At 41.6% G+C, this 12,136-nt stretch overlaps 1 protein-coding gene across 1 annotated transcript in view; it reads right to left on the bottom strand.

The window, feature by feature from the left end:
- The window catches only part of LOC119407567 (sec1 family domain-containing protein 2), a 221,503-nt gene that overhangs the window by 12,763 nt on the left and 196,604 nt on the right, over positions 1–12,136 (bottom strand). The window contains exon 3 of the mRNA XM_037674388.1: positions 6,031–6,165. Coding sequence (XP_037530316.1) covers positions 6,031–6,165 — 135 coding nt within the window. The remainder of the gene's footprint in view (positions 1–6,030; positions 6,166–12,136) is intronic.

Genomic DNA, 12,136 nt, shown 5'->3' with positions numbered 1-12,136 from the left:
TGAATACTAAACAGACAATGAGACCTGCAGGAGGTGGACCACCACAGGTCCACCTCCTGCAGGTCTCATTGTCTGTTTAGTGGCTGTACACGTGAAGTGGCAGCATGCTGAGGTGAGGCATGTCAGGCATGGTTGGACATGTGTTTCTCCAAAAAGGTGCAAACTAATGTTATCTTGGCTATTCTGCTCATGCTATGTTGGATTGGCATGAAAAGACACAACTCCATGTGAGAGCACATCACCACCTGTGTGGATGCATAGACACCACACGCGCATTGACATGAGGAAGATGAGGACGGTGAAAATGTGAGCTGAAACGTGACAAGCGTTTTGAAAGAGGAAACAAAGAGATTGTCATTCAAAGCTCTCACAGTGAATTACTTCAAAAATACCACACTGATGGACACGAACTGCTCTTTCAGTATTTTTGACACCAAAAATAACAGCAATTCCTGATAAGTCAATTTTTTTATTTACAAAAGTTGACAGTAAATTTAAAAAGAACAATTATTAACCTTAATCAGAACAATTATTATTACCGGTAGGTTGCATTTATGATTCAATGCAATAAAACAAACAAATTTAAAAGGTATTTAAATTTTTAAAGGTAATAGATCACTCTAATACTTAGTTTATTTACATAATGACATTTTTTGTTTAAAACAGGTCTCTCTTGTAAATGAGTCCATGTGACTCAATGAGACTAGCCTGTAACTTACTAACTAATGCTTGTGACTAACCTGTTGGTTTAATGAAAAAAAAAAAAAAAAAATGCTGGATGTCCGGCCTCTGAGCTGCTGGCGTTCAAAAACTGTGGCTCTCCGCGCACTTTTGTTGAATAGCCCTGTTCTATTGTCTAGTGATAAATTTATGTAAAAGTTTGGAAACCTTTCACAACTGGTTCTCTTTCTGTAGAAATATCACCTAAATTTTTGTCTCATTTTTAAAGGTCTTCAAAAAAAAAAGAAGAATGCCATAAATTAAATGAGAGAAAACAGTTGTTATGTGCTGTATGTAGGGTGCATTAAGAATTTTTGTATGCTGTCGCAGAGCAAAAAGGGGAAATTGAAAATACCTTTATCTGTCCAAGCATGTTGTGAGAGCAATAACTTGAAAAATAAGTGAGGTACTGTTTTCCATTTGGGTATATGACTACAAAATGGATTCCAAAAAAGTTGGGACACTAAACAAATTGTGAATAAAAATTGAATGCAATGATGTGGAGATGGCAAATGTCAATATTTTATTTGTAATATAACATAGATGACAGATCAAAAGTTTAATCTGAGTAAATGTAACATTTTAAAGGAAAAATATGTTGATTCAAAATTTCACAGTGTCAACAAATCCCAAAAAAGTTGGGACAAGTAGCAATAAGTGGCTGGAAAAAGGAAATTGAGCATATAACGAACAGCTGGAAGACCAGTTAACACTAATTAGCTCAATTGACAACATGATTGGGTATAAAAAGAGCTTCTCAGAGTGTCGTGTCTCTCAGAAGCCAAGATGGTAAGAGGATCACCAATTCCACCATTGTTGTGCAGAAAGATAGTGCAGCAATACCAGAATGGTGTTACCCAGCGTAAAATAGCAAAGACTTTTAAGTTATCATCATCAAACTTGCATAACATCATCAAAAGATTCAGAGAATCTGGAACAATCGCTGTGCGTAAGGGTCAAGGCCGTAAAACTACTGGATGCTCGTGATCTCCGGGCCCTTAAACGTTACTGCACCTCAAACAGGAATGCCACTGTCAAGGAAATAACAGAATGGGCTCAGGAATACTTCCAGAAAGCATTGTCAGTGAACACAATCCACCGTGCCATCCGCCGTTGCCAGCTGAAACTCTACAGTGAAAAGAGGAAGCCATTTCTAAGCAAGCTCCACAAGCTCAGACGTTTGCACTGGGCCTGGGGTCATTTAAAATGGAGTGTGGCAAAATGGAAGACTGTTCTGTGGTCAGATGAGTCACGATTTGAAGTTCTTTATGGAACACTGGGACGCCATGTCACCCGGACCAGAGAGGACAAGGATAGCCCAAGTTGTTATCAACGCTCCGTTCAGAAGCCTGCATCACTGATGGTATGGGGTTTCATGAGCGCTTGTGGCATGGGCAGCTTGCATGTCTGGAAAGGCACCATTAATGCAGAGAACTATGTTCAGGTTCTAGAACAACATATGCTCCCATCTAGACGTCATCTCTTTCAGGGAAGACCCTGCATTTTTCAACACGATAATGCCAGACCACATTCTGCAGCAATCACAACATCATGGCTACGTAGGAGAAGGATCCGGGTACTGAAATGGCCAGCCTGCAGTCCAGATCTTTCACCTGTAGAGAACATTTGGCGCATCATAAAGAGGAAGGTGCGACAAAGAAGGCCCAAGAGGATTGAACAGTTAGAGGCCTGTATTAGACATGAATGGGAGAACATTCCTATTTCTAAACTTGAGAAACTGGTCTCCTCTGCCCCCAGACGTCTGTTGAGTGTTGTAAGAAGAAGGGGGGATGCCACACAGTGGTAAAAATGGACTTGTCCCAACTTTTTTGGGATTTGTTGATGCCATGAAATTTGGAAACAACAGATTTTTCCCTTAAAATTATACATTCTTTCAATTTAAACTTTTGATCTGTGATTTGAGTTCTATTCTGAATAAAATATTAGATGTTGGCACCTCCACAGCATTGCATTCAGTTTTTATTCACAATTTGTTTAGTGTCCCAACATTTTTGGAATCCGGTTTGTACATTTATGTGGTGGTGGGCACAGTTCTGCTAATCTGCAAACAGCTAATAGCAGAAGTAGATCTTTGTTTAGCGGATTAAAGTTTTTGCTAACTTTGGAAACTGTTAGTTGAATTAGCTTCCACTAAATTAGGTTTTGCCAAATTTTAGTCCACTAACAAAATCCACAAGGTTGTTCCTGTCTGTTTCCGGCATGTCTTGAAGACTCTGTTACGCACTCTGTTGTCTTACTACGTGTTCACATGACAAAACGTGATTGGTCAACACAGCTTCAACTGGAAGGAGACAAAGATGTGTGACGTAGACTGAATTACAGTTGTCTTAGTGGATTAGCATTAGCTTCCACTAATTATTATTTATTTTAACAAGTTTAGCAGTTTAGTGTTAGCAAAGCAAATTTTTAAAGTTAGTGGAGTATGGGTTAGTGAAGCTAACTTTTTGCTTAGCTGTGCCCACCACTGTCTAGGTGTAAGAAAGTTTCCTTCCCAAAATTGGATTTCCATGTCAAAATCACAGATGGCTCCACCATATGTCTGTTTGTGTTGTGAGCATGATAATTGAAAAATAGGTGAGGTACCAACTTCCACTTTGATGTGTGACTACATCTAAGCATAAAAAAGGTCCCTATCAAAAATTGGGTTGTCATGTCCAAGTTCAAGATGGCCACCACCATATGTAAACGGGCCACCCCAATTATTTGAGGAAACTGTGCTTTCTAGTTTTTTTTTTTTTATTGCTTAAAAGTATAGGTTTATCAAATTTTTGGGTCAAAAATAAGCAATGTGTTGACTTCCATTTTTAGTGTATGACTGGATTTAGGCATAAAATGGTCACTGTCAAAAACTGGGTTGCCACAATGAAATCCAAGATGGGCAACATCGTAGAAATATGTAAACCAACCACCACAATCATTTTAGGAAACTATACTTTCTAGTTTTTATATAACTTAAAAGTAATATTTCCTCAAATGATTGGGGTGGCCAATGTGATGGCCAAAGGCTAATCATCAGTGGTGGCCTTGGCCACCACTAGCCACCCCGTTTCTGCCATTGCACCTGGCAGTGGATAAAATTGTTTTCTCCACTTACCAGGAACAAAGTCAATGTAATGGTAGCATTCATTTAGAAAATGCTTCTGTAATCAGATATTTTCTGTCATATTTACACAAACCACAAAATCTAAAGAAAAACATATTGTTGCATCCAAGAAGCATAACAAAGAAGATGTAAACTGCCACTAATATTAATAAAAGATTAAGTTGAACACTTAATAAATAATGGACTTGTTGACCTTCAAATGGTTCTGATGCTTCATTGTGTGAAGGAATCAGCAAGGACGTTTGGATATAGCTGTTTGTAGAAAGCTGTTTTCTATAGGATCACAGCTTCGGCTTCTTTCTCAGGCAGATTTTCAAGTCTGCCTGAAGATAGGTCCTACACAGTATGGTGGTCAGCAGGTCCTTATCTCAAACACTCAAACAGTTCATGGCATTTCCCAGGACACCATGTCCTGTAAGATGATAAAGTTTTATTGGCATAAGTGTGGCTGAATAGAACTGAAGGAGCAGGACTCAGCTTAAACTAAAACAGGCCACACCAGACATACACACACACACCAGGCACAGACAGTTTGAGACGACTGTACAAAAGTGATAGTGTAAAGACTCTCTGCAGGCTGTAAGTCAGACAGCCGAGTACAGAACGTTAAATAATCTAACTGTGGGTGCTGTGGTTAAAAATAGAGGTTTTATAGTGGTGTTTTATTGCATAAAGGGGGTGCACTTTGCCTCAAGTTCAGTTTATGGGCTTAGTGTGTCTGACTTTTTGATTTGAGGCCAGGTTTCCTAATTAGGGTGAAACCAATTTCTGCTTTCTGTCTATTTTACAGAAACATGTACTTTTTGACACTGTGAACTTGCGTAGGTTCTATTATCAACTAGACTGCTGTTCTTAGTGCCAATTTGACTCATCTCAGCCTGAAAATCAAACTGGTTTTCAGCTACTTAGCCATAGCTTTAATAAATGCTTTCATACACTTTTGTGTTTTGCAACTAGTTTGGTTCTTGACATGACTTATTCTGAAAGTTTGACTTGATTAAGTAAATCAATTTCTTCAAACAAGTCACCAATGTTTTGCATTGTTTTGTACTATAAGTGCTTAGTGTATTCTTAAGCCCACAGTATACTCCCGTGTACATCCGTTCGTGCGTACGTACGCGGGTTGAGTCTTCATACTCGAGCATCCACCCTGAGTGACTGCAGAGCAGCTTCGCAGACAAGGGGTGTTTACCTTCGGGACAAATTGAGGTTGCCAGTTGGTTATTTGCTGACATGCCTACTGGATTGATTGACAGGTTGGAAAAAAAAAAAAAAGAGCACTGGCAGCCTCAGCCGTGTTCTGTGTTTATATGTTTTTAATAAAAAGATCTAAAAAAAATTTAATAAACAGTGGTCCTGCAGCCCACACATCAGACCAGCCCACCAGGAAATCTCCATACCCTGCCGCAGCCACACTGGACCCGATTTTAATTCATTCGTGACAAATTCCTTCATTTCTCACCATTTCAGTCATGGCATCAACGGAGGAGGAAGAGATCACTTGCCTTCTGGCAAAAAACAAACTCTTAGTTTAACATATTTCTTAGTTCATGTCTTGGATCTTACTACTATTTTTCTTTACAATTTGTATTTTTATTGGATGTAAATGGGACCCTGTGTACATAGTTTTGTTCCACCTTATGTACTACATGTGATGTGAATGACAATAAAGTATCTTGAATCCTTGAATCCTTGAATCTTGGCACCACATGACCCATTGTAGTACAAAAAAATAATGGTCCACCAGTGACTGTTTTGACACCAGACAATCAAAGAAGGGTTTGATGGGCATGAAATGATCAGAAGATGTTTTAACCAACTGGTGAGCTGAATACCAGTGCATCATGGGAGTTAAATGTGATGATGATGTGCACTAATTGTCTAGCATTAGAAAAAAAACGATGTGGGACTTTTTCTTTGTGTTTGGGGAGGGGGCATCCTGTAAAGCAGTTTGAAAAGGAGCAGCTGGAGACTCCATGTTGTGACACATGGCTCTTTGTCCTAAAATCCTAAAAATGGGATTTTTAATCAAAATATTTTTGCTTTTCACAAATTCAGTTACTGTAGCACACAACAGGTTGTTTAGCAAAAAACTGTGCAATGCTGTATATTAAAGCATGGACTTGTTAAGTGTGCGCAAAGATGAAAAACAGGGAATCTTATCCTTTTTGTAAACTATATCTAACCTTCATGAACATGCTGAATCCAGTCTTCAGCAGGTTTGTGAGGCCTCCAGACATGTACTCAATGTCAGGACATTCGGGTCGGTCCGGGTGGAAAACTTCCTGTAAGATCTGCCGCAGAAATGGACAATAGGTAGCCTGTAAAACGTAAACAACAAGAAAATTAACCAACCTATTTACAACAGCACAGTTGTAACTTTATACAATTGAAAACAGATCTTTACATACACTATAAAAAGACAATTTTTTTTCTCAGTGTCCGACATTAAAATATACTTTTTTTTTGTTTTAGGTCAATTAGAATTCCCCAAAACATTTCTACATGCCCAAGACATGAGAAGGAGAATATTTTACATAATTTTTATTACATTCTCTAAAGTCCAAGGTTTGCATGCACTAAGATGCCTTTATACCAGGCATGGGCAAACCCTGGCACGCGGGCCATATACGGCCCGCTGGGCTTTTTAATTAGCCCGCCAAAATTGTCCAAAATTTGGACAATTAAAAAAAAAAAAGTATATGTATGCATATATATATGTATGCATATATTTATTTATTTATTTATTTATACTTTATTTTTCAGGGATACTGAGGTAAAATTTAGGGGTGCTTAAGCACCCCCAAAAAGAGGTTGAAATTGCCACTGGTTCATCCATCCATCCATCCATTATCTTCCGCTTATTCCAAAGTCGGGTCACCGGGGCAGCAGCTTGAGCAGGGAGGCCCAGAAATTTCTTTCCACAGCCACCTCTTCCAGCTCTTCTGGGAGGATTCCAAGGCATTACCAGGCCAACCGAGAGACATAATCTCTCCAGCTTGTCCTGGGTCTTCCTCAGAGTCTCCTCCCAGTTGGACATGTCCGAAGCACCTCTCTAGGGAGGTACCCAAGGGGCATCCTTACCAGATGCCCGAACCATCTCAACTGGCTCCTCTTGACGTGGAGTAGCGGTTCTACTCCGAGTTTCTCCCGAATAACTGAACTTCTCACCCTATCTCTAAGGGAAAGTCCAGCTACCCTGCGGAAAAAATTTCATTTCAACCGTCTGTATCCGCAATCTCATTCTTTCAGTCACTACCCAGAGCTCATGACCATAGGTGAGGGTAGGAACGTAGACCGACTGGTAAACAGAGAGTTTTGCCTTACAGCTCAGCTCTCTCTTCACCACAACGGACCGGTACAGAGTCCTCAATATTGCAGATGTTGCACCAATCCATCTGTCAATCTCATGCTCCATTCTTCCCTCACTCATGAACAAAACCCCAAGATACCTGAACTCCTCCACTTGAGGCAGAACCTCACCCTTGACCTGAAGAGAGCAATCCACCCTTTTCCGGTTAAGGACCATGGCCTCAGATTTGGAGGTGCTGATTCTCATCCCAGCCGCTTCACACTCAGCTGCGAACCGCTCCAGTAAGAGCTGGAGATCACAACATGAGGACGCCAACAGGACCACATCATCTGCAAAGAGCAGAGATGGAATCCTGAGGCCACCAAACCGGAAACCCTCCGCCTACTGGCTGCACCAACAAATTCGGTCCATAAAAGTTATGAACCAAATCGATGACAACGGGCAGCCTTGGCGGAGTCCAACTCCCACCCTGAAGGGGGCCGACTTACTGCTTGCAATGCAAACCAAATGCTTGCATCGCTTGTATAGGGACTGAACAGCCCATAACAATGGGCCTCCAATCCCATACTCACGGAGCACCCACCACAGTGTACCCTGAGGAACATGGTCAAATGCCTTCTCCAAGTTCCCAAAACACATGTAGACTGGATGGGCAAGCTCCCATGACCCCTCAAGGACCCTAGTGAGCGTAAAGAGCTGATCCAGTGTTCCACGGCCAGGATGGAACCCACATTGTTCCTCCTGGATCTGAGGTTCAACCAACAATTGGACTCGCTTCTCCAGTACCCCTGAATAGACCTTACCAGGGAGGCTAAGGAGAGTGATGCCCCTATAATTGGAGCACACCCTCCAGTCCCCCTTTTTGAAGAGGAGAACCACCACCCCAGTCTGCCAGTCCAGTGGAACTGTCCCCGATATCCACGCGACGTTGTAAAGGCGTGTCAGCCAAGACAGCCCCACTACATCCAGAGCCTTAGAGCCTTAAGGAAATCAGGGTGAATCTCATCCACTCCCGAAGCCCTGTCGCCTTGGAGCTTTTTTAAAACCTCGGCGACCTCAGCCACAGTTATGGACAGGTCAACCCCAAAGTCCCCTGACTCAGCTTCCTCCATGGAAGACGTGCTGGTGGGATTGAGAATTTCACCGAACACAGTGTTAGTAAAGTGCTGCTTTCCCCTCCTCCGCCACTGGTTCAAATTATATTTAAAAAACTGAATTTAATAAGAAAAATCTGGTGTCATTTTACCTGTAGTTCCAGCATTTTCCCAGTAGGAGCACACTACAGACACTGGCGTGTATTACAGGCAAATTAACAGTGGAGAAGAAGTAATTTATTCTTCTACGCTTTTATTTTTACTTTGCCCTATGAACTCGTCTGTAAAAAACGCGTTTATCTAAGAAAAGAAAAGTGTACAGTGAGTGCCGAGTGTTTAAAATGGGGTGGACAGCAACATATTGTTTCACTGAGGTCCAATCAAAGGCAGTTTTTATGCCAAGAACCTGTTGTGATTTTCAAAGAGTACACTTTGCTAACCGCTAACTATGCTAGCAAGCCTTCCTCCAATGGCAATTTTTTAAAAGAAACATGGTAAAAACAGTTCAGGTCTATTGTGTCCGGAGGGCCAAGACAAGTTAGAAAAAAACGGTTTATCATGCAGGACTGTGACTCGACTTGTGGAACTGATTGATGAAGATTTAGCCAGCAAAATAAACTAAAAGGCAGAGAGCGTCCTTTAAGTTATGGTTTACTAGATGAAAGTAATAAAGGACACTGCTCATCTCTTATTTTTTTATCTGTGGAATTAACAACAGTTTTGAGATAATGGAGGTGTTTTTGACCCTGGAGTCTCTGAAAGAAAAACATGAAGAGAGGATTTTTATAACCGTCTGCTGTCCTAGAGAGAATGAAGCTACTGTGGAGTAAAGTTGACAATGTCACAATGGACAAATCACCAAATTTAAGTGGAAAACGTCGGGCTGCTGACAAGAATCCAGGATAAAGTGAAAGGAAAACCTCGATCAGGATGTTATTTTTCATCCATCAGGAATCGCTGTAAGTCATGCTTTGTGTGTGTGTGTGAAACTGTTAGTTGTGATCCTAGTGTGTGAATTATCAAAAAAAGAGTGAAAGACAACACCATGTGTGAATTAAACCAAAAAAAGTCATATGTGTTGCATGTGTGAATTATTGTCCAGGTACTCTGTTGTGATACTGCATAGACGAACTGCAGAAGGATGATGTCTGCTTCCATTCCCAACCTGCCACAGCTGATCTGTCATCAACTTTAGATCCTGTAGTTGTAAAAAGTTTCGTGAGGAGTTTTTTGTAGAGTCAAGTCAAGTCAAGTCAACTTTATTTATAGAGCACATTTAAAACAGAACCTGTTATCAAAGTGCTTAACAACAACAACAACAACAACAACAACAACAACAACAACAACAACAACAATCAATGAGTAAAATTAAAGAGAATATATATATATACAATACACTAATAATAATAACTGAAGAATTAATAAAAAGCATTTAAAAACATAGGGTCACAGATTAAAAAAACACTAGATCAATTTACACTGTGTGAAATGCCTGCGAGAATAGATGTGTTTTAAGCAGGGATTTGAAGTGAGGAATAGGAGTAGAGGTGAGCTGCCACATTATTTTGACTTTTATCCTGTATTCCATTAGCATAGTGAGGTAAGAGACTTGTGGTTTGGTGAATTTTATTTTTCTTCAGGTAAGAGAAATTACACTGGTTTGTTTTGTTTGCTGTTTGGGACTGAAGTTGGTAAGACTCCACAAAGTCAATAATTTCACTATTGTAAATAAAATCACTGTTCTATCATATAATCCTGACTTAGCGGCTGGTTGTGTAGTGCAGAAGGTGGAATTGCCCATAATTAATAGCGTCCCGGCAGCTGTTATTGCGCTGGGGTGTAACATCACACAAACACTCCATCCATCTGTTCCTAGCCCGGCCCTTCGCTCCAATTTTAGAACTCAGTGTGGCCCGCGAGTCCGAAAGTTTGCCCACCCCTGCTTTATACAATTTGGGAAAGTCCAGATGATGCCATGACTTTGGAGGCCTTTGACTGGTTCGTTAACAACATCTGAGTTATTTGGAGACACACCATTAAGGCATACCTAAAACACTGCTTATTTGTGTTACATCAAGGAAATAATATTAAAAAAAAATCAGTTAGGTTATAAGGAAGAAAACCGTCAACTTCCACAACTCTGGTTCACCTTTTGGTACAAATTTCTAGTGCCTGAAAGAGCCACGTTCATCTGTTCAAAGTACACAAGGACACAAGTACACCAAACTGCTCATGAAGACGGGGTTATGTGCTCCAGAGATGAATTTGTTTTTGTAAAAAACGTGTTCATCAACACCAAAACAAAAGCAAACGACCTTGTAAAGATGCTGGCCAAAGCTGGTTAGAGAGTCATTATCCACAGTGAAAGAAATCGTACTGACATGAACTGAAATCAGCAAGGAAGAAGTCATTACTCCAAAAGCAACATAAAAAAACAGTTTCACACACAAGGAGAAAGATCTTATTTTTTTGAGACATCCTGTTCTCATATACTCAGGAGACCCAGAGAGTGCAAGAACGAGACGATACAAAACTCCAAGAGGTAAAAGTTTAACAGTGTTTATTATTTACAGTGAATATGAAACAACAGCTTGTTTCTCCACAGGAAACCTGTAAGGCAAGGATAGACATAAGATAGGTGTTCACAGCAAGGGAGGATTTTGGTTTTGATTGCAGTTTGTTTTTGTTCTTACAGGTTTGGTTGGAGGAGATGGTTTCTTGGTCTAGTGGTCAACAAAGCGGAACACAGGCAAGAGGTTGGAGGGTGAGGAGACTCAGGAGGCAACAAAGGTCCAAGATAACCAGATACGGAGGAGCACGAGGAGATCAGGTACTGTAGTACACAAAACAGAGCAAGAGTTAGACAAGACTCACTTATCATAACCAGGCCAGAAGCATGCTACCATGAGGAAGGCGATATGCTCCAGTGGAGAGTACAGCTCGACTGCAGCCTTATGTAGTGCTGGATCCTTGATGGCAAGACAACCTGCAGGTGTTGATCAGTAGTGGCTATCTTGGATCCAGGAGCTGCAGAAGGTCATACTCTCACAGTACCCCCCCCCCCCCCCAAGAATCGCCTCTCGGTGACCGGTGCCGTTTCTCTGGGTGAGCCTTGAAAAAGGCCAAGATGAGGCTGAGATCAAGGATAAAGGAACCAGGATCTCTCCTTTGGGCCATAACCCTCTCAGTCCACTAGGTAATGGAAACCTCGGCCCCAACGCCTCACGTCCAAGATGCGGCGGACGGAGAATGCCGGATGGTTGTCGATGAGATGGGTGGGTGGAGGAAGGTCGGTAGAAGGGCAAAAAGGACTTACTGAGACTGGCTTCACTTGAGAGGTAGAATGTGGGATGGATCTTCATGAAAGCAGGTAACTGGAGCCGGACTGCAGCGGGATTAATGATGCGGACTATGGGGAATGGTCCGATGAACTGAGGGGCTGTCTTTCTGCAGGTGTCCTTCAAACGGCTGTCCCTTGTAGATAGCCAGACTTGCTGCCCAACTTGGCATGCCAGTGCGTTGGAGCGGTGGCGAGCTGCAAACCGCTTGTTTTGGGCGACTGATGTGATGAGGGCAGCCTTGATTTGCTGCCAGACCCTTTGGCACCACCAAAAATTATGCTGGATGGACAGGACAGTGATCTCAGTCTCTTGGTTGGGAAACAGAGGGGGAGCATAGCTCAAGGAGGCTTAGAATGGAGACATACCTGTCGCTATAGAGGTATGGGAATCACGGGCGTACTCTACCCATGCCAGGTGTCGACTTCATGCAGAGGGGTTACTCTCCACCACACATCTAAGAGTGGTCTCCAGCTCCTGGTTACAGCACTCTGTTTGTCCATTTGACTGTGGTTGAAAACCAGATGTTAAGCTTACAGAGGCTCCC

This window comes from Nematolebias whitei, chromosome 3 (genome assembly GCF_014905685.2).
Source record: "Nematolebias whitei isolate Nwh7 chromosome 3, NemWhi1, whole genome shotgun sequence".
Taxonomy (NCBI): Eukaryota; Metazoa; Chordata; class Actinopteri; order Cyprinodontiformes; family Rivulidae; genus Nematolebias; species Nematolebias whitei.
The sequence above is the reverse complement of the archived record's forward strand: the minus strand, read 5'-3'. Positions and strand labels throughout refer to the sequence as shown.